The sequence below is a fragment of the Aquarana catesbeiana genome, linkage group LG13 (assembly GCF_042186555.1).
Source record: "Aquarana catesbeiana isolate 2022-GZ linkage group LG13, ASM4218655v1, whole genome shotgun sequence".
NCBI lineage: Eukaryota > Metazoa > Chordata > Amphibia > Anura > Ranidae > Aquarana > Aquarana catesbeiana.
This window is the reverse complement of record NC_133336.1, coordinates 88,261,895-88,284,870: the sequence shown is the minus strand read 5'-3', so window position 1 is coordinate 88,284,870 and position 22,976 is coordinate 88,261,895. Positions and strand designations below refer to the sequence as shown.

Here is a 22,976-nt window from a genome sequence, read left to right as displayed (position 1 = left end):
TTACCTCAGCCTCCAGTCTCCTGTAAAGAAAAAAAAACTCCTCCATTAGATTGCTCCCAGCCGCATCTGTACTCACATACAATCAATGAACACCATTCCCACTGAATACATAGTCAGAGGGTCTTTCTCCTCTAGCACTACCCCTAAAGTGGCTGCTGGTAACTGGCTCCTCTATTCCTGCACAGCCACCTGAAAAGGTGAACTTAGCTTTTAAAGACACAGTGGGGTTAATTTACTAAAAACTGCAAAGTGCAGCCCTGCATAAAAACAAATCACTTTCCCTTTTTTTGTCAGAGCTTAATTGAATAAATGAATGAGCTGAAGTAAGAAGCTGATTGGCTACCATGCACAGCTGCACCAATTTCTGCACTCTCCAGTTTAGTAAATCAACCTCAGCGTCTTTGTAAAGAGTCCCCTGATCCCTTGATACTCATCTTGCTAGCACTCCCTTGAAGCTCCTACCTCCATCATAGCAGACAATACCCAGTATTTTTGTGACAATGCTCAGGGTAGCAGCAAATCACTAGTTCTAAGCGCTGTCACATGACCAAGGAAGTGATGTCACCTCTCCTTTTAGCATAAAGCACAAGCGCACACTAGATAATTTAGTGCCAGCTGCAACAGAGGCAGAATCGGTGGGAAGTGTTGGCAATGTGAGTGTATCAGGGGTTTCAGAAGACCCTTCATTGTGTCCAAGAAATAATCAATGTGACAGTGTCTCTTCAACAAATATTTTTTTTGCAGCTATTTATGAATATCCAAATAGAATAAAATCCAGTTTATATAGTTCCAAGAGTTGTTGTAATAAGTTTAGAGGTAGCTGTGAAAAATATTCAGCACTTAATTTGGCATCTGTCCTTGATTCAATGTACTTCTTAATTTCTGGGTATCTGAGGTTGGATGGGGCACCAACAATTTGCAGAACATGGTCTGAGTCCTGTTTGAGTGTTTCAAATTTGCCCAGTACATTGTAGTCTATATTACATGGATCACACAAATAGTGCATAGGTCTCCAGTGTTTATCAAGGCCTTCAGGTTTCTGTTCAACAATGAAATTAACAAACTCTTGAAAGGATACAGATTCTGTTGAATTGGTGTGACCTCTGAACTTTGACTTGATTATATTAGCAATTTTGGTTCCATAATAAAAACCAGTATAATGAAGAAATTTGTCTCTGTACGCTGAGACAATTCTTTGCAGTGGATCTCGAGTAAACATCACTTTGGTGTATGTATTGAGAATTGTTCTTTGCTGGTCAGGAGGATAGTCTGAAAGCTTCTTAAAAAAGGTGTCTTTGTGAACAGCCTCATGTTCAATGTATTCCGCATTGATGGTCAGGTTCAGTTTTAGCAGGAACAGTATCCTCTTCCAGTTGGAACAGCCCACTTTGGGCACCTCACAATAAATTAACTTATGATTTTCTTCAATGAAGAGCTGTTTAGCAACAATGAGGTCTGCTGTGGTGGATGGATGGGTCAGATTATTCTGAAGACATACAGATTTTAAAGTGATTTTTCGGTTCCTTTGAGTGATCCACATTTCAGTGTTATCTGAAGATGAAAAAGAAAAGACAATGGGGCTAATTTACTAAATGCAAATAGACTGTTTACTTTACAAGGGGATTTTCCCCAAAGCTAAGTGAATAAGATGAAACTCTGCTGACTTCCATGATCCAATCATGTTCACAGAAAAAACGCTGTTTTTTATTTTCCTTGATAAAAATAGTTTTGATATCCACTAAATGTGATTGGCATGTATAGTACAAACCCATTCTTGGATGTTTTCACATAGCTCTAGATGAGTAATGGTTTCAACATGTTTCACAATCAGCTTCATTAGGAAGACACACCATCCAAGCAAACACTTCCACCTGCAGTGGGATCTTGGAAACCTCACCAGGTCCCCACAAGGGGGGAATCCCCTAACCACCCAAATCCACCCCAGGAGGGGTAAAATGTGGACTGCAGGAGGAGAAAGAAAAAGGTGTAATGATACAAGAATTTCCTGCATGAACCCCAACTGCGCTTCTGCCTGTGTTTTCGTACTTGATCTGATTGCAAGTTGCTGACCTGGCTTGGATGACTTTGCACCAGTCCTAAGTTTCTGTGCCATGGTCTTCTCCAGCCTGCAGTCAAGACAGTCAGACAACACTCCTGCCTACGCATCTGCGCTAGGTTACAGCCTATGTGACAGTCTACAAACTGTAGGACCGCCATCAGGGGGGTACAGCAGTCACAACTGTAAGGAGCCCTGGGGCCCGCCCGGGCCAGAAGAAGGCAGGATGAATGAAGGGGAGCCCATGGGCATCTGCAAATAGGGGCAAGGGGGGGAAATTGCCCCCCCCCCCGGAATCATCAGGTGTTGGCTTGCAGTTGCACTGTGTCTGTGTGTTGTGTTGAACTATCCGCCGCGGCCGCCGCAGACGTTTTTTTTCTAGGTCTGCAGCTGCTTCTACGTTGCTCTCTGCTCTGTCCTGACACTGTCCTGTGTCCTCCGCTTGGCAGCTCGGCCTTTCCGCGCTCCTCCTCACTGATTGTCTGCCTGTGTAGTGTGTAGGTGTGTTGTTGTAGATGGATCCGCCCACTCAAGTGCGAGCCGCCAAGCCGAGTCATATGCTGGCAGTCTGCCACTATGTAGAGCCGGGCTGACACGGCCACCGCCCACTCAAGTGTGAGCCTCCCAGTGATATGCTACCTGTGCCTAGGCAACATAAGAACCACGAGGAACCACAGGTAACAGCAGTTAGTAGCCGCCAGGACTCCCAGGAGGAAGAGCATTTTGATTTATTTATTGCTAATTTGCTGGAAAGATATGTCTCTTTAGTGTATTATGTTGTTATTATCATGACTAAAATACAGAGACAATTCATGTTTTCATCACTTTGTATTAGAAGTTACTACTCAGGCCAGGCGTACCAGACCAGTCCATGCCCATATAATTTATATAGCCTAGAGAATGCAATGTACATCTTTTTGTATTGCAATACATCTGTTGTGGCCATATTTAAAATTGGTGAAAACAGCTATACAGACTGTATATTTTCATCAAGATCAAAATATGGCCAAGAACACAATGGCGGCCCGTGCATTAAGGGCGCCCGGGCGCTGCCCCCTCTCTCCTGCCATCACTCTATCACCTATAGATAGATTCATGCATTGCATGAATCTATTTAAGGCCGCCGCTGCCACCCCCTATTCAAGCGCCCGGACCCTTTTTGGGCGCAGGGTGCCTGAATTACAGCGGCGGGGTGTGTTTTTGAAGCACCCTTCATATCACCCCCACCTGCCCCCCCCCGAAAAAAGTTCTGTGGACGCCCATGGGGGAGCCATGTTGTGCATTACAGAAATGATTTCACAGCTTCTGCTGTTCTCGTGTCACTGATTTCAGATATCGAGCTCTTTACTGCCATCTCTGGCTACTATGTGTATGTGCACCCCTCGTGTGATTTGTATTGTGCTTCTCAGCAACATGTCAGCTTTGTGAAAATGGACTGGGACTGGGTAGGAAGACCTTCTTTACAAGTAGGGGCTGTGAGGGAAAGGGAGGGGGGCTGTTTGTGTACAAGGAGGGGCCAGAGCCTTGTGTGTTTACAGGTTTGTGTATGTGAGGGGCTGCCATATATACAGGTTTGTGTATGTGAGGGGCTGCCATATATACAGGTTTGTGTATGTGAGGGGATGGCAGATATACAGGTGTGTGGGGGGGCTGGCATATATATACAGGTGTGTGGGGGGGCGCTGACATATATACAGGTGTGTGGGGGGGCTGGCATATATACGGATGTGGGGGGTGCTGACATATATATGCAGGTGTGTGGGGGGGGCTGACATATATGCAAGCGTGTGGGGGGGGCTGACATATATACAGGTGTGTGGGGGCTGACATATATACAGGTGTGTGGGAGGGGGGCGTTGACATATAAACAGGTGTGTGGGGGGGTGGGACGCTGACATGTATACAGGTGCGTGGGGGGGCTGACATATATACAGGTGTGTGGGGGCATGGGAGCGCTGACATATATACAGGTGTGAGGGGGGCTGACATATATACAGGATTGCAGGGGGGGCTGAGTGCGTACAGGTGAGGTGGCCAGTGTGTGTATTCAGTAGGATGGCCGTGGGCAAGCCCTGGGGAATGTTGGTGGTAAGGCTCGGGGGGGGGGGCAGGCCTAAAGCTGTGTAAGGGGCCCAAAAATTTCTGATGGCTTCCCTGTGTGAGGGGCTGCCATAAATACAGGTTTGTGTATGTGAGGGGCTGGCATATATACAGGTGTTTGGGGGGGGGCACTGACATATATACAGGTGTGTGGGGGCTGGCATATATACAGGTGTTTGGGGGGGGCACTGACATATATACAGGTGTGTGGGGGCTGGCATATATACAGGTGTGTGGGGGGGCGCTGACATATATACAGGTATGAGGGGAGCTGACATATATACAGGTGTGTGGGGGGCTGACATATATACAGGTGTGTGGGGGGGTGCTGACATATATACAGATGTGTGGGGGGCTGACATATATACAGGTGTGTGGGGGGCTGACATATATACAGGTGTGTGGGGGGCTGACATATATACAGGTGTGAGGGGGGCTGACATTTATACAGGATTGCGCAGGGGGCTGAGTGCGTAAAGGTGAGGTGGACGGTGTGCGAATTCAGTAGGATGGCCCGTGGGCAAGCCCTGGGGAATGTTGGTGGTAAGGCTGGGGGGGGGGGTCTTTGGCCAGGCCTAAAGCTGTGTAAGGGGCCCAAACATTTCTGATGGCTGCCCTGACAACCTGTCTTCTGTTCCTGTAGTTGTTATTCAGTGCTGCAGAATTACTGGCTGGTATCACTGTGTCCAGTCTCCTGTCCAGCATCTCAAGTGGGTAAACTACTCAGCATTGACCATTTTAGATACACCTGCCTATCTGTACCTCCTGCTAGCAAGAACTACGAGGCACTCCAGCCACTCCATGCCCTAGCACTACCTGTTCGCTTTACCAGGGGCTCCGAGCTGCAGGAGTAAGAGAGGCCATCTTCTTCTCTTCAGACTCCTCTACCAGGTTTCTGACAGTTGGCTTCACACTCCTGTGTTGTGGTAACACATTGATATGAAGTGTTGTGTGTGTTGGGTGGGTATGCATGTGATAAAATGACACAGGCATATATTTTATCTCAACGCAGTGCATTATAATTTGCAGAAAGGTGTCACAGAATAAATCAAACACTGAGGTGCATCGTAACAAGGCACCAGAGCACATGTGATCGTGATGCTATTCACAGAGTCGTGGGCAAAGAAACAGGGGGCAGAATGCATTAAGTTGTTCCTTCAGAGCTAAGCACTACATGCATTTACAAAATAATCAGACCAAAAATGCTCATGTACTGTATGTCTCCATATATGAGATAAGCAAATGCTGCATAAAACTGCATGAAATCGCTAAACATGTGAACAACACCAATTATTGAAGCAAAGCTATTAGACATTTTTAACCACTTGCCTACCGAGCACTTACACCCCCTTCCTGCCCAGGCCATTTTTCAGCTTTCAGCGCTGTCGCACTTTAAATGACAATTGCGCGGTTGTGCTACACTCTACCCCAAAATTTTTTTTATCATTTTCTTCACACAAATAGAGTTTTTTTTGGTGGTATTTAATCACTGCTGGATTTTTTATTTTTTACAAAGACCAAAAATTTTGAAAAAAAAAAAGTTTTTCACCTTTTTCTGTCAGTAAATTTTGTAACGAAGTAATTTTTCGTCTTCACTGATGTAGGCTGATGAGGTGGCACTGATAGGCTGAACTGATGGGCATTGATGAGGGGGCACTTATGGGCAATGATGAGGCGGCACTTATGGGCACTGATTAGGTGGCACTGATGAGGAGGCACTAATATGCCGCACTGATAGGTGGCACTGTTATGTGGCACTGATGAAGACTATTAAGCGGCACTGATGGGCACTGTTAGGCGGCACTGATAGGCACTGGTGGGCACTGATAGGCAGCATGTGTGGGCACTGATAGGCGGCACTGATGGGCATTGATGGGTGGCACTGATGGGTGACACTGATGGGCATTGATTGACAGCATTGATGGGCAGCACTGATAGGCGGCACTGATTGCCAGCACTGACTGGCATCGCTAATGGGCACTGATTGGTGGCACTTGGGGGCAGTGGTGGGTACTGATTGCTGCCACTGGTGGGCACTGATAGCTGGCATTGGTGGGCAATAGTGGGCACTGATTTGTGACACTGTTTTTCAATATTGTAATCAGGGCACTGATGATCAGTGCCCTGATTACATTCCTAAATGTCCACCTGCGTGGAGATGCCGCTGATCGGCTCTCCTCGCCACACACTCTGTCAGTGTGAGGCGAGGAGCGCCGATTACCGGCACTTTCTTATTTACATGTGACCGGCTGTGATTGGACACAGCCGATCACATGGATAAAGACCTGCGGACGCGGCTCTTTCCACAGATCGGGGTCGCACCATGTCCTAGCAACACAGCGCGGCCACCGCGCTGCGCACCCCGCAGGCGCGAGAGCGGCTGTTCTGGGACACCGTCATATGACATCGTCCCAGAATGAGAACCACACAACCCCGCCGTCATTTGACCGTGGGCAGGTGGCAACCAGTTAAAGTGGGCCTAAGCTCAAAATGATTTAATATGCTATAGGGGACCTCTAGAAATGTTAATTGCACCTCAGCAGTACCCTGACAAATCTCCCTTTTGTCTTGAATTTCTCCTTGAAATAGCAGTGCACTTCCTGTACATACAGCCTCTTATCTGTATACATGCAGTGCCTCAAAGGTGCTGCTGCCTCTGACTGGCTCAGGAGGTTTGAAGGGATATTTGGACACATGCATGGTAAATTAATCTTGGGGAAAAAAAATCAGCTCCACCAATACCACAGGCAATATTGGTGACTAGTCATTTACCCTCTGCCTGCTATTTTTAAGTGCACAACCTCCACAAATTAGGTCATCTGTCATAACTATTTTATTTTTTGGATATGATAAGGAAAATATAAAATTTCTGTAATATATTTTTTCCATTTGGGGTCCCACATTGGGAACATTTTCCTGTACTTTCTTTGACACCAATTCAAAATATAGGGTGCTTTTTTTACTGGGACGGGAAGGCATGGACACGCTATAAAAACATTGTTATGCTGCGTACACACGATCGCACATTCCGACAACAAATTCCATGTTTTTTTTCCGACGGATGTTGGCTCAAACTTGTCTTGCATACACACGGTCACACAAATCTTGTCGGAAATTCCGAACGTCAAGAACGTGGTGACGTACAACACGTATGATGAGCCGAGAAAAATGAAGTTCAATAGCCAGTACGGCTCTTCTGCTTGATTCCGAGCATGCGCGGAACTTTGTGCATCAGAATTGTGTACACACAATCGGAATTTACGACAATGGATTTTGTTGTCGGAAAATTTGAGATCCAGATCTCAAATTTTGTGTCACGGACATGACATCACACCCGTGCTTGTGCAGGAGTGCAGTTATCCCGGCACACAGACAGTGCCCTGGAATGTAAACTGAGCTGTGCATGCAATCCGTGTATGGCCATTTTTAGTGTTGCTCAATTCCCACTTCTAAGGCAGCCAATAGATTAGTCCATTTTTTTCATTCAACCATTTGAGGTGGATGGGGAAATCCTCTTCACTGTGTCATTGTATTCTGGTTGTAGAGAAGTCTTTTGGTAAATCGACTTCTGCACAACCACAGTGCCCATACATGGATTGAAATTCTTCTGGTCCCTGTTGAACTGGCTGAGTTTCGATCCATGATGGTCAGCTTAATAAAAACAAACTTTTTAGCCCTGAGGCACACTCATCAAATAGGTGGCAGGTAGCAGGACTTAAGCTGGCCATAGACCAATCGAAATTTGGCCGGTCAGCAGGAACTGGACAAATTTTTATTGGTCTATGGGCAAGCTGGTTGTACTGAAATTGATTTATCGATCGACTTCAGTACAACCAGTCTGTTGGGCTGGGCATAATGTATGGCCTGCTTTAGCCGTAAAGTCATTGTATTCTGATGACTGAGAAATCTTCTGCTGTCAGAATACAGCAGTGCAGAAGAAGGGATTTCCCCATCAACACTGACTGTGCTGATCGGGAAATCGAGCAATCTTCTTTCCTTCAATTCGTGGTTGAAGGAAAAAAAAAAGCATAATGTATGGCCTGCCGTAGCTGTAAAGTTAGAGAAGTTAGGCAGGAATTTCATGCTTTCAGTTAGTGACAGGAAAGCATTTACATGCCCTGCCTACGGTGCCCTTCAGCCCATACTCTGCAAAGCTTTGGTGGAACTTTATTTATATAGTACTTACATTGGTGTCCTGAAACAGTTAGCAAGGAAGTGAATGTCATCAAATAAGTGATAAATAGTCCCAAAAGCAAAATAGAAAACAATGCAATGAACCAAAGCATTTTTGATGTTCTTCGCAACATCTTATGTTACAGGATCTAAAAGGAAGAAAATAAATAAATGTTTAAGATTTTGAAATATTTATTTAAGGGAAGTTATCATTTCTTTTAGTGTGTAACCCAGGGGTGTCAAACTTAATTTCATTGTGGGCCGCATCAGCATTATGGTCGCCCTCAAAGGGCTGATTGTATCCTATCTGTAAGGCTAGACGTCCACAGCACCCCACCCCTCCTTACATCAGATGTCAACCCCCCATCAGTAGTCAAGAGTCACCCACCCTCCCTTATATTATAGTCCACTCCCTTACCTTGTGCTGCTGCCAGAAAGAATCTGGGGGTGGAACTGGGAAGCAGAAAGTGCAGGGTCTGGAGGAGGACCAAAGGAGGGTTGGAGTCTGCTGAGTGGTGAGACCAGGGGAGGCAGAGAAGACGGGGTACTGCGGCTGCACTAGGAGGCACAGGATCTGTAGGAGGAGTTCTGTCCTCCTCTTTGCTGTTGATTGCTAAGACGGGGAGGGGGTGGCAGAGAATAGCCTCTCTGCGGCTAAACGGAGAAGCGCAGGATCAGGTGGAGGAGTTCTGTCCTCCTCTCTGCTGCCGACTGCTGAGACAAGGTGGGGGCAGAAACAAGGGGGTTGCTGCATGTGTGAGGGCCACATGAAATTGCCTGGATGGCCAGATTCGGCCCACGGGCCTTGTGTTTGACACATGTGCTGTACCCCATTTATGTTAAAATTATTCAGCTTTGATGATAATATTTTCTCCTGTTTACACTTAGCCTCCTTGCCGCTGAGATAAAAGCATTTGTAAGATAAGCCAGTAAGACACTTCATTTGTTTTAATCCATCTCAACAGATTGAAAGAGTTGGGCTGACTTTTTGAAAACTTATTGGAGATTCAATGAGTGAAAGAATTTTTTTTATCAAAATGATCATAAGTGAACAAACTTTAATTTTACATTTCAGCCTGACTGGTTGCTGTTTCAGACTATTAGAAAGCATGTTGATGATTATATCTAGTAATTGATCATTTTCTACCTGGAATTATCTTATAATTTACTGAACATTTCTTAAACGTTCATTGAACCTTTGGCGGATTTTTGAAAAGTGATCCTGTCTATTGTCCATCATGCTTGGTAATAAAAAAGAACAATTATACAACATAGCAGACCTCATCATGAAAATGCTATTTGCCTGTATGGCTCTAGCTGTAACCTTTTTGCTCAACACAGACAATTTTTTTCAAAAATCGTTCACATGAAGCAAAATCATGCCGCTGTGTGGGATCGCTTCAGGACAGAGAAAGGGGAAAGGGGCTGGTAATTATGTCATTTACCAGCCCTCTCCTTTTCTAAATGAACACAGGCAGTGATAGGTACTGATCACTCCTTGTATTCATTCATAATTAAAGCATAGTAAACTGTGTTCACTATGCTTCACTTTATGAATGAACAGGAAGACTGTGCAGAGCGTTTTCTGTTCATTCATTCTGTGCAGCTGAGATTGGAGTCCTCCCAGGAGTCCATGGGAAGTGTGGCCTGCTGCTTTCCCCTACTGCACTTGCCTATCCGGGTTCTTGTTTGATTGACAGGTTGCCATAACAACGGGGCGAGAACTTCCACCAATGCCGCCATTGCTATGATAACCTGTAATCAAACTGCACCACGCAGTGTCATTACTGGGCAGGCGTGAGATTGGGAGGTGCATGTTGGGTTGCCAGCTGCGGGCTTCAGATACCCACATCCAAGATGGCCCCTGCCTGCTTCCAAGATCATGTAAGATATTACTAATATAAAAGTAACTAGCATGAAGACAGTTAGGACAGTATACAAATAGTCATGTGTAAGTAATGACAATCACGGGGAGTTTTTAAAAAAAAATTGATTAGGGTGAATAAAGCTCCAATTTATGGACTGTGTCCTAAATCACTTTCTGACCCCTGATATTTCACCAAAGCCCCCCAACAGAGCTGTTAAATAAAATTGTAAAAAATGATAAAAAAAAAAAAAAAATTACAATAATAAAAATAAAAACGACTAAAACTGTCCACTGTCCTATTGACACCAACTTCTGCCTTACTGACACCATCCACTGCTGTACTGACACCGTCCACTGCCCTACTGACCCCAACCTCAGCCCTACTGACACTGTCCACTGCCCTACTGAAACCGTCCACTGCCCTACTGAAACCGTCCACTGCCCTACTGACACTGTCTTCTGCCCTACTGACACTGTCTTCTGCCCTACTGACACTGTCCACACACCAGCCACTGTCCTACTGGCAATGTCCACTGCTCTACTGACTCCACTTTTAACCACTTCAGATCCGGGCCATTGCCAAATGACGGCAACAGCGCGGATCTACATTGCCGGGACTACGTCTATGGACCTCATCCCGTGCACGAGCGGCCTGCGCGCCCCCTGCAGGTCGCGTGCGGCACGCTCGGTGATCAGCGAGTCTATGGAACTCGCCTGATCACAGATCAGAGTAAGGGGTCGATCCCGACCTCTTACCACATGATCAGCTGTCAGCCAATGACAGCTGATCATGTGACATCAACAGAGCCGGTAATCGGCTATTTTTCCTCCTCGCACTGACAGCGTGAGGAGGAAAAAAAAAAAGCGATCACCGGTGGCCGTGATCGGGACATTAGTCCCGATCACGGCGATCATCTGCCCCTGCCAGTGACACAGCAATAGGCAGCAGTGCTGCCTACCAGTGCCCACCAGCGTCACCCATCAGTGCCCACAGTGCCACCCATCAGTGCCCACAGTGCCACCCATTAGTGCCCACAGTGCCACCCATCAGTGCCACCCATCAGAGCCCACATCAGTGCAACAACAGTGCTGCACATCAGTGCCACCTATCAGTGCCCATCAGTGTCACCTACCAGTGCCCATAAGTGCCCATCAGTGCCGCCCATCACTGCCCATCAGTGCCACCCATCAGTGCCGCCCATCAGTGCCCCCATTAGTGGTACCTATCAGTGCACATCAGTGCCACCCATCCGTGCCACCCATCCGTGCCACCCATCAGTGGCCATCAGTGCCGCCTTATCTGTGCCCATCAGTACCGCCTTATCTGTCCCCATCAGTGCTGCCTTAACTGTGCCTATCAGTGCCGCCATAACTGTGCCTATCAGTGCTGCCATAACTGTGCCCATTAGTGCCGCCTTATCTGTGCCTATCCATGCCCATCAGTGCAGCCTATCAGTGTCCACCAGTGCCGCCTCATCAGCGCATATCAATGAAGGAGAAAAATTACCTGTTTGCAAAATTTTATAACAAACTATTAAACATGATTTTTTTTTTTCAAAAATTTCCATCTTTTTTTGTTTAGCAAAAAATAAAAACCCCAGCTGTGATTAAATACCACCAAAAGAAAGCTCTATTTGTGGGAAAAAATGATAAATATTTCATTTGGGTACAGTGTTGCATGACCGCGCAATTCTCATTCAAAGTGCGTCAGTGCTGAAAGCTGAAAATTGGTCTGGGCAGGAGGGGGGTTTAGGTGCCCAGTAAGCAAATGGTTAAGGTAGGCTTTGTTTATATTACAGTGACATTTGTTTTATAACAAATGACTATTATTTGTTATTATATTTTCTAAGTAGTTCTTACTATTTAGGCCTTGCTAATAAATTTTCTATTTTTTTTTTTTTTTAAAGGGCACCGAACCCCAGTGATCTTTGATCTCTTTCATGATGTTCAGGTAGATCTCCACCTCTCAAAGGTTGCCTACCCCTGCCCTTTTGTTTCATTCAGGGGTGGCCTGCTTACTAAACCTATTTCCTATTTATTTATTATATTTTATTTAAAAGAAAAATTCACTTAAAGTGGTTCTAAAGGTACAAGGTTTTTTAACTACTAAGGTATAAAACCTTTTGCATTTGGGTCCCCTCCCCAGTACCCCCTAAGTACTAATCTGAGCCTGATCTTGATCCAGCGATGTACATGAGAGCATCTGCTCTCTTGACTCTTTCTCTCCTCATTGGAAAGAGAGGAAGCAGGGGGAGCCATTGGCTCCTGCTGCTTTTAATCATAGCCAGTAAGGTAAGAATGGGGGCGGGGCCGAGCTTCTCTCTATGTGTCAATGGGTACACAAAGCTGGCTCAGCTATGGGGGCACTCGGCAAGTGGCTTGCTATGGGGGCACTTGGCGAGGGGGTGAGCCTAGAAGGCTTGCAGGGGATCCCAGAGGAGGAGGAGGATCAGGTCTTGTGCAAAACAATTGCAAAGAGCAGATAAGTATGTCTGTTGTTTTTTTAATTGGGGTCTCTTGTGGCTTTTCTATTTCGACTAAACTGATCGAGTGAAAACTATCCTAGATCTGCTGTTTTCCTGGCCACACAAGAAGTGCTGAGTGCTTCAAGGTTTGTGCCTCACAGGTGAAATTGAGAAATGTAAGTCTCTTGTTACCCTGGCATTCTCTATCCTGTAGCTGGATTTAAATGCCCCTGGCTCCCATAGGACACACATACCCACTTCTAATAAAGAGCCCAATGCTCAGTTTATGCTCATTTCATGTGCGGCAAGAGACACCTAATGTCTGTAGAGAACCTGCCACCAAAAAATGACTATCACATAAAGTGTATATAATGCTACTGGGTTGATAGACCCTCACAGAACATAACTGTTAGTAAATCTTATCTGAAAGAGGATCCTGCGACTTACCTGACTGACATGATTAACATTAAGAACATAAAAACATACAGTGGGGATGGAAAGTACTCAGACCCCCTTAAATTTTTCACTCTTTGTTATATTGCAGCCATTTGCTAAAATCATTTAAGTTCATTTTTTTCCTCATTAATGTACACAGCACCCCATATTGACAGAAAAACACAGAATTGTTGACATTTTTGCAGATATATTTAAAAAGAAAAACTGAAATATCAAATAGTCCTAAGTATTCAGACCCTTTGCTCAGTATTTAGTAGAAGCACCCTTTTGATCTAATACAGACATGAGTCTTTTTGGGAAAGATGCAACTAGTTTTTCACAAATGGATTTGGGGATCCTCTACCATTCCTCCTTGCAGATCCTCTCCAGTTCTGTCAGGTTGGATGGTAAACGTTGGTGGACAGCCATTTTTAGGTCTCTCCATAGATGCTCAATTGGGTTTAAGTCAGGGCTCTGGCTGGGCCATTCAAGAACAGTCACGGAGTTGTTGTGAAGCCACTCCTTCATTATTTTAGCTGTGTACTTAGGGTCATTGTCTTGTTGGAAGGGAAACCTTCGGCCCAACCTGAGGTCCTGAGCACTCTGGAGAAGGTTTTGTCCAGGATACCACTGTACTTGGCTGCATTCATCTTTCCCTCGATTGCAACCAGTCGTCCTGTCCCTGCAGCTGAAAAACACCCCCACAGCATGATGCTGCCACCACCATGCTTCACTGTTGGGACTGTATTGGACAGGTGATGAGCAGTGCCTGGTTTCTCCACACATATCGCTTAGAATTAAGGCCAAAAAGTTCTATCTTGGTCTCATCAGACCAGAGAATCTTATTTCTCACCATCTTGGAGTCCTTCGGGTGTTTTTTAGCAAACTCCATGCAGGCCTTCATGTGTCTTGCATTGAGGAGAGGCTTCCGTCCGGCCACTCTGCCATAAAGTCCCGACTGGTGGAGGGCTGCAGTAATGGTTGATTTTCTACAACTTTCTCCCATCTCCCGACTGCATCTCTGGAGCTCAGCCACAGTGATCTTTGGGTTCTTCTTTACCTCTCTCACCAAGGCTCTTCTCTCCCGATAGCTCAGTTTGGCCTGACGGCCAGCTCTAGGAAGGGTTCTGGTTGTCCCAAACGTCTTCCATTTAAGGATTATGGAGGCCACTGTGCTCTTAGGAATCTTAAGTGCAGCAGAATTTTTTTGTAATCTTGGCCAGATCTGTGCCTTGCCACAGTTCTGTCTCTGAGCTCTTCAGGCAGTTCCTTTGACCTCATAATTCTCATTTGCTCTGACATGCACTGTGAGCTGTAAGGTCTTATATAGACAGGTGTGTGGCTTTCCTAATCAAGTCCAATCAGTATAATCAAACACAGCTGGACTCAAATGAAGGTGTAGAACCATCTAATATGGCTAATATATATATCCCCCCTCCCTTTAACTTGGACACACTGTTTAAATTACATAAATTTCTGTTGGATAAAAAGGAATGCCCGATAGTAGTCGTCGGGGACTTTAATGAGGTCCTAGATAGAAAACTGGATAGATTCCCGATACGACAACTCTCAGAGGAATCAGGGAAGACCCGATTAAGCCTATTTCTGGAAGAAGCAGGGTTAGTAGATTTATGGAGGGTGCGAAATCCAGGTGCGCTGCAATACACCTGCTGCTCTATGTCACACTCCACGCTTTCAAGGATAGACCTAGCCCTGGGAAATGCCAGGGCACTACAGCTGCTAGAAAAAATTGCATATTGGCCAAGAGGTATCTCAGACCATTCTCTTATGGCAGTTACACTAAATGTAGGAGAGTCTAAGTCTAGGAAGTGCTGGAGCGTGAGCCCACACTGGTTCGAAGTAATTAAGAAATCGGATGGGATTCTCCCTGCCTTAAGGGAATTTGTGGAGTTTAATCAGGGCTCGGCGGCCCCCCCTGTGCTATGGGACACCCTCAAGGCATTTCTTAGAGGGGTTCTAATACAGCAGATGGCTAAATTTAATAAAGAGGTCAGGAGTGAGGAAGAGGGTACTCTGAGGGAAGCTCTCGAGGCCGAAAATAACTTCATTAGAAACCCAACCCCGGAGCTGGAAAACACCTGGCAAGAGAAACAACAAAAGTATAAATTAGTGGTCATGCAGAAGGCGGAGACTAGGCGCCTTCTCCAGAGACAGGAATTTATGGTGGAGGGGGAAAGAGTTGGAAGAACACTGGCTATGCTTGTAAAATCAAATGCGGCTCCATCCACGGTCCTCGCTATTAGATCACAGAGTGGAGACATAACTTCAAGTACCCCAGAAATCGTACAGGCCTTCAGGGGGTATTATAAAAAACTGTACTCCTCGCAGAAAAGGGGAAAGGAGGCGCTTATGGAGGACTTTTTGGAGGGGCTAACGACTCCTACCATATCACAGGAAGAAAGCGCCATATTAGACTCCCCAATAACGGTAGCAGAACTGCAACAAGCAGTAGCGGGCATGGCAAGTCTTAAGTCACCCGGGCCCGATGGCCTTCCAAGCGAGACATATAAGCAGTATGGTGAAGTGCTGATCCCGGAATTACTAAAAACTTTGGAGGGATCACTTGAGGGGGGCCAGTTGCCTGCTTCAATGTTGGAAGCAACAATCACTGTACTACAAAAGGAAGGGAAAGACCCACTGGATGTAGCTGCTTACAGGCCAATTTCTCTACTGTGTACTGACGTAAAAATTCTTGCCAAGGTGCTAGCAGTAAGATTGAACGGAGTTATTCATAAACTGGTACACGAAGACCAGGCGGGCTTTATAGCCAATAGATCTACGAGCCTGAACATTAGAAGAGCATTTCTGAATTTACAGTCACCATCGGAAAATGTAGGCTCGAGAGCGTTAATGACCCTCGATGTATCTAAGGCTTTTGATAGTGTGGAGTGGGGCTATATATGGCGCGTATTAGAGAAATTCGGTTTTGGCACGGCTTTTATAAGGTGGATTAGAATGTTATATTCCCGCCCTAAGGCTAGACTAAAAATTAACAACGAATTTTCAGATTGGTTTGAGCTGGAGAGGGGGACTAGGCAGGGGTGTCCCCTCTCTCCTTTGCTGTTCGCATTGGCGATGGAACCCCTGGCCATTGCTATAAGGGAAAGCAGAGCGGTAACTGGCCTTCTGCGAAAATCGGGAGAAGAAAAAATCGCGCTATATGCGGATGACATCTTGTTATTTCTGGGGGACTCGAGAAACTCTCTACTGAGTGCGATGAGGATAGTGAAGGACTTCGGTAGCTTCTCTGGCTTAGAGATAAACTGGGAGAAGTCCGAATTTATGCCGATTGATCCCAACAGCGAGTCAACAACATGCAATATACCCCAGATGGTAAGGGTAGATGCCTTGAAGTACCTGGGAATAGTTCTCACGAAGGACCCAACCCAATATATCAGTACAAATCTTGTCCCTCTTTTAACAAAATTGAAACAAAAAATAGGAATTTGGAGGCGTCTCCCCCTGTCCACCGCAGGAAGATGTAGCTTAATAAAAATGGTCTGGATGCCACAATTGCTATATATCCTGCACAACTCGCCAGTCTGGATAGGCAAGAAGTGGTTTAAAAGAATTGACGCCCTCTTTAGGGAGCTGATTTGGAAGGGGAAGCAAGCCAGGATTCGACTTCGAGTGCTTCAGCTACCCACACGAGAGGGGGGTTTTGCCCTCCCACACCCCGAGCGCTACTTCTTAGCAACTCAGCTACAACAGCTGCTAGGATGTGGGATATCGAAAGGTGGCACCCCCAATGGCAAACTGCTACTGCTTAGCACTCCACACAATACCCTAGTTGAAACCCTAGAGGCGGATATGTTCCATGATAACTATCCAACTATCAAGCTGCTAACTAAACTCTGGAAAACGGTCAAGAAAATGATGGGATATGACGACCCAACAGTATACTCTCCTATTTGGAATAACCGTAACTTACAGGAAGTTCTTAAAATAGGTACTTTTGGGGAATGGGTGAATCTTGGCATCAGAAGGCTAATTCAGCTTTATAACGACACCAAGCTAAAGAGTTTCCCGGAACTAGTAGGGGAATTCAAGCTACCTCAGAGCTCTTTTTTCCTATACCTCCAGCTAGAACACGCTCTTAAAGCACAATTTAAAGCCCAGACTTTGCGCTGGGAAGAAATGCCTCTACTTCAATGCATAATGCAGGTAAACCCTACTAGAGGTCTAATTTCAAGAATTTACGACCAATTAAGTAAACCAGACAACAGCGGGGGGTTACTCCTTGGATTAAAAGCCAAATGGGAAGAGGACATAGGGGGAATGACCCAGGAACAATGGGCGAAAACCCTGGAACTGGGTGTACAGGTCTCGGTGTCCCCTTCACAGCGGCTCTCTCATCTACTTTTGTTGAATAGATCCTACTATACACCTAAAAGACTTTTTAAATTTGGGGGAAGGCCTAATGACAACTGCCCCAGATGTCAGAGGTCGGGAGACCTCATCCACATGTTGTGGAGGTGTCCCAAGCTATTTAGATACTGGGAAGAAGTGACCGGAAACCTGGGAAGTACTTTTGGCACTTTAGTAGTAAAAGAGGCCATAACCTGCATCCTGGGGTATAGAAGAGTCCTGGGGGAGAGACTGAGCACTACACTGGCCATCACGCGGGCCTTGTTTCAGGCTAGGAAGATGATAATGCTAAGATGGCAATCAAAAGATCCCCCTTCCGTGAAAGACTGGATCTCCACTATAAACGAAACTCTGAGTAGAGAAAGGGTGGAGTATATAAAGAGAGGCAACCTCCAGGAATTTGAAACCATGTGGAAGCCATGGCTAGAGAAGGTAGGTGTTCCCTAGCAAGCAAGGCGTAGGACCAGTCAAGAGAGGGGCCTTTGGGGACTACATAGGTAACTGAGATCTTTGAGATCAAGGAGTGCTATAGTAAAGTGATTTTGATACGCATATTCTCTTTCCGCTTTTTCTTTTTTTTATTGTGGTTCTCTATTCTGATTAAATAAATAATCTTGATGGTTTGCGGGTTAAATTTTGAGGGGGGGGGGAGGGGGGGGGGTTGACTTGGGAATAAGTTAACTTTTTGTGTAATTTTGGGCAGCTCAGCAAAGAACAGGCATGGGGAGCCAATAAGTCTTCTATCATATACCCCTTTCCTGTTTTTTCCTTCAGCTTTTCTACTCGAAAAAGGAATTAGATGTAATGCAATATCCACAATGATGTAAACCGGAGAAGGCGACCAGTCAATGAACATCGAGCTGATTTAGCCCTCTGCTTGTTGGTTTCTGAAGTGGAAAAAAAAAAAAAAAAAAAAGAACCATCTCAAGGATGATCAGAAGAAATGGACAGCACCTGAGTTAAATATAAGAGTGTCACAGCAAAGGGTCTAAATACTTAGGACCATGTGATATTTCAGATTTTTGTTTTTAATAAATCTGCAAACATGTCAACAATTCTATGTTTTTCTGTCAATATGGGGTGCTGTGTGTACATTAATGAGGAAAAAAAATAACTTAAATGATTTTAGCAAATGGCTGCAATATAACAAAGAGTGAAAAATTTAAAGGGGGTCTGAATACTTTCCGTCCCTACTGTAGAAGCATGAAGGAAGTTAGAATATGGCCATCTGCCTTATTTTCTTGTCTTCTTATTTAAAAGCCCAGATTACCCGAGTACCTGTCTCCAGCCCATCAGAGTACCCGAGTACCTGTCTCCAACTCATCAGAGTACCCGAGTACCTGTCTCCAGCTCATTAGAGTACCCAAGTACTTGTCTCCAGCCCAGACTACCCAAGTACTTATATGCAGAGCATCAGAATACCCGAGTACCTGTCTTCAGCCCAGAGTATCCGAGTACCTGTCTCCAGCTCATTAGAGTACCCGAGTACCTGTCTCCAGCCCATTAGAGTACCCGAGTACCTATCTGCAGCCCATCAAAGTACTCGAGTACCTGTCTCCCCTGATTTTCAGGGGAAAAAAGTGCGTGTTATATGCCGATAAATACGGTATATGTACAATTTATGCTCCTAGAACGCCTGACGGTGCTCCTTGCATGTTGGGCCTCTGTATGTGGCCAGGCTGTGAAAAAGTCTCACACATGTGGTATCACCATACTCAGGAGGAGTAGCAGAATGTGTTTTGGGGTGTAATTGGAATGTATGCATATGATGTGTGTGAGAAAAAAACTTGTTATTATGACAATTTTGTGTAAAAAATAAATAAATAATAATTTCTTAATTTTCCCATGAATTGTGGGAAAAAAATTACAACTTCAAAAAACTCTTACTAAATACATTGTACTGTCTACTTTTCAAAAATGGGTCATTTGGGGGTATTTGTACTGTCCTGACATTTCAGGGCCTCAAGAAATTAGATAAGCCATCAGTGCATCAGGTGTGATCAATTTTCAATGATTGGCACCATAGTTTGTAGACTCTATAACTTTCACACAGACTAAATAATACCCACTAATTTGGGTTTTTTTTTTACCAAAGATATGTTTAAATGTTTAAATGTTGGGCCAAATGTATGAACAAAAATTACTCATTTGCAAAATGTTATAATAGAAACTAAAAAAAATGTTTTTTCTTTCAAAATGTTCCCACTTTTTTCACTTATATCGCAAAAAATGAAAAAACCAGTGGTGATAAATACAACCAAAAGAAAGCTCTATTTGTGTGAAACAAATGATAACATGATGACAGCTGACATTCTCCTTCCCTCCTTGAATGCGATTGGGCATTTGGCGCAAATCCTGCATTGTACTCAATGACTATGATAGGGGTCAGCCTCATGGCCAGCCAAGAGGAATGGCTTTGTAAGACTAGTTTTACACTAGTGCTGCTCTATGATGATGTGTTTTCAGTGAATTTTTGTAGTGCAACATTGCATGTTTTTGGTGCATTTTTGACAAGTTTTTCATGCTTCATGCATTTTTTTGTAGAAGAAAGAGACTGGAATTTATACACAAAACTCTGCCAAAAATGCACTAAAATCACATGTACATGCATTTTACGCATGTTTTTGGTGCATTCACCTTGAAGTTTATGGGGCAGAAATGCGCTACCTTGCACCAAAAGAAGCACCTGCACCTTTTCAAAAACTGTGCTGCACTGATGTGAATGGGCACCATAGGGAATAATGTCATTACCATTGTCATGCAGTGCAGCAGTGGAAAAATGCACTAGTGTGAACGGGGGCTTATTCTGATCATCTGTCAGAGAGGAAGCTTGGGGAACAAAATAAATATTCCTCTGCATTACGTCCTCTTTGGTCTAATTAAGCATTTAAACTCTTACTATCGGGAAAGGGTGCATAGTTGCCAACATTGCAAAAAAAATATGTGGGACACTTTTTTGGCTGTAGGCGGAGCCGTACAATAATTAGGGGGCGGGGCATTCGTTTGTAGGCACGGCTTAGCAAAAATTATAAGTGCGGCGTTCGAAGCGCGGCGAAAAATGGGCGTGGCTTACGTGAACAGTGGGCGTGACCTATGTGAAAAGTGGGTGTGGCTTAAATGGGCATGGCCCAAGAGGGTGTGGTTAGAGTCTGAGATGAATAAGGGATGGAGAGGGAAAGGGGGAGAAGGAAAGGGGGAGAGGGAAATGACGGGACAGCAGCCCCAGATCCTACACAATAGAAATATGTGTATTCTAGAAAGTTTAACAATCAGCAGATAAAGATACTCCAAACGCCTGGTGTTAACGCTTCAGTCATCGCGGCACCATGGTTGTTATGGTGTCAGGATGATTGAAGCGCATTATTTCTATTATTACATTGTAATATAAAATTAAATCATTCAACTCACCATAATGCAGAATCAGTGGGATCCCTGAGCATGTCACTAGCCTGCCACCAGCAGAGTCTGTCCTTGCATCAGGTGCCCCCGGCAGAGTCCGTCCTTGCATCAGGTGCCCCCGGCAGAGTCCGTCCTTGCATCAGGTGCCCCCGGCAGAGTCCGTCCTTGCATCAGGTGCCCCCGGCAGAGTCCGTCCTTGCATCAGGTGCCCCCGGCAGAGTCCGTCCTTGCATCAGGTGCCACCAGCAGAGTCTGTCCTTGCATCAGGTGCCCCCGGCAGAGTCTGTCTTTGGATCAGGTGCCCCCGGCAGAGTCTGACCTGCACCAGGTGCCCCCGGCAGAGTCTGTCCTTGCATCAGGTGCCCCCACCAGAGTCTGTATAGACCCCCTCAGTGCAGACCCCCTCCATCAGTGCAGACCCCCCTCTATTAGTGCAGCCTCCCCTCAGTGCAGCCCCCCCTCTATTAGTGCAAACCCCCCCTCAGTGCAGCCCCCCCTCTATTAGTGCAGCCCCCCCTCTATTAGTACAGACCCCCCCTATTAGTGCAGACCCCCCTCATTGCAGCCCCCCCTCCAATAGTGCAGACCCCCCTCCTCAGTGCAGACCCCCTCAATGCAGCCCCCGCTCAGTGCAGGAGCGGCCGGTGTTCTGCCGAGAAAGTTCCCCTCGGCAATGAAGGACCCCCTGTACTGCGCAGGCGCAACGCTTGCGCAGTATGGGGCTGGGGAACTTTCGGCAAGACACGGCGACGGCACCGTGTCTTCTGCTTGCTTCAGTGGAGAGGGGAGGGGCCGTGCAGCTAAAGAAGCCGCTTCATTGGCTGCACGGATCGAGCCCCCTTCCTCTCTCCACTCAACACTAGGGGGAAGATAGAGCGGCGGCGCCGGCCGCCATTTTGCTGGAGCCCGCTGCTCCAAAAACAAAAAAACAACATTCCCGATTTTCCTTATGGAAAATCCCGATTCGGGACAGCCTCCAATCGGGACGAGGGTCCCAAAATCGGGATTGTCCTGGGAAAATGGGGACTGTTGGCAACTATGAGGGTGGGAGGGGGAGCACAATACTTATTTTAAAAGGCTGACTGGAGTTCAAATTTAAGCTCTGGAATGCCTTTCCTCGTGAAGTGATAATTACAAAATCAACAATGGAATCTCAAAAAAGGGCTTGATGATTTTCTTACAATTAGTGATATGCACAGTTATCATTGTAAAATGTAACTATGGAAATGTTTTGATCCTGGGAGCTGATTAGACCCCCTCCCTGGTATGATCATTACATTTTTGTTTTCCTCCCTATGTGTCTACTGGTAACAGCTGCACACAATGTGACGGAGCTATGAGAGGTTATGCTTGGTGGACGGAACACATCTTTTTTTTTTTTCAACAAAACAAATAACCGTGTACCTATATTTTTCCGTGTGAAATCAATGCATTTCTGGAATGCAAAAATGACCGACATAATCAAAATTTAGAACAAGATTCATGTCAGATATTGATTATTTGTTTAAAATACAAATTTGTAGAGTTACAAACAGCTACGATGTATTGGACCTTAACACATTATTTATCCCCACTTACTGTACATCTGGAGGTTTCAGTATTTAATCTCAATATATACCGATTTACCTAATTCCTTTGCTTGATTGTTAATATTCTTCTTCATTTGTCTGGTCTTGTTTTTCCCAGGTACTCATGGCAGAAACAGGTATTGGTGTTTAGACAAGTAAAAGGCATCTGCTGTGAATTTGAACTTTGTTATGTCATCAAGCTAAAGTCCACTTCACATTAACTCACTACTAACCTCACAAATGGTCATTTGTGTGCAGATTTACCTTGAACATATTCTTACCTAATGTGTACTCTAATAGAAATGATGCATTTTTCATGTCATAACCCATTTTCACTATGCATGGCTTTTTTTGTATATACATTCTTTCTCTGTATAGTATGGATTAGGGCCATAAAAACTTTTTTTTTCAGCTTTGCTGAAATAAACCCACTGTTTACAGACATGAGTCATGGCAGCAATGTCCCATCCCTTATCAGTTGGTCTAGTATGAGGTAAGAAACTGAAACGCAAACTGACCTGCTG

At 45.2% G+C, this 22,976-nt stretch overlaps 1 protein-coding gene across 2 annotated transcripts; it reads right to left on the bottom strand.

Annotated features, from left to right (window-relative positions):
- Positions 1–719: 719 nt before the first annotated feature.
- Positions 720–22,631, bottom strand: LOC141117592 (carbohydrate sulfotransferase 9-like). Of its 2 annotated transcripts, XM_073610515.1 has the most exons (3): positions 22,511–22,624; positions 8,343–8,478; positions 720–1,551 (listed from the first exon to the last, which is right to left on the bottom strand). In XM_073610515.1, the coding sequence occupies exons 2-3, from the start codon at positions 8,461–8,463 to the stop codon at positions 749–751; spliced, it is 924 nt and encodes a 307-aa protein (XP_073466616.1). In that variant the 5' UTR covers positions 8,464–8,478; positions 22,511–22,624; the 3' UTR covers positions 720–748. The 2 variants fall into 2 exon arrangements, with proteins under 2 accessions (XP_073466616.1, XP_073466617.1); XM_073610516.1 differs by lacking the exon at positions 8,343–8,478 and having other exon boundaries at positions 22,511–22,631.
- Positions 22,632–22,976: the final 345 nt, after the last annotated feature.

Bases quoted from the DNA above. Each gene is read 5' to 3' on its own strand.
- LOC141117592 (XM_073610515.1), bottom strand. From the start codon at position 8,463: ATGTTGCGAAGAACATCAAAAATGCTTTGGTTCATTGCATTGTTTTCT. The intron at 1,552-8,342 runs GTAAGTACTATA...TTTCATCTTCAG, and splicing joins AACTGTTTCAGGACACCAAT to ATAACACTGAAATGTGGATC.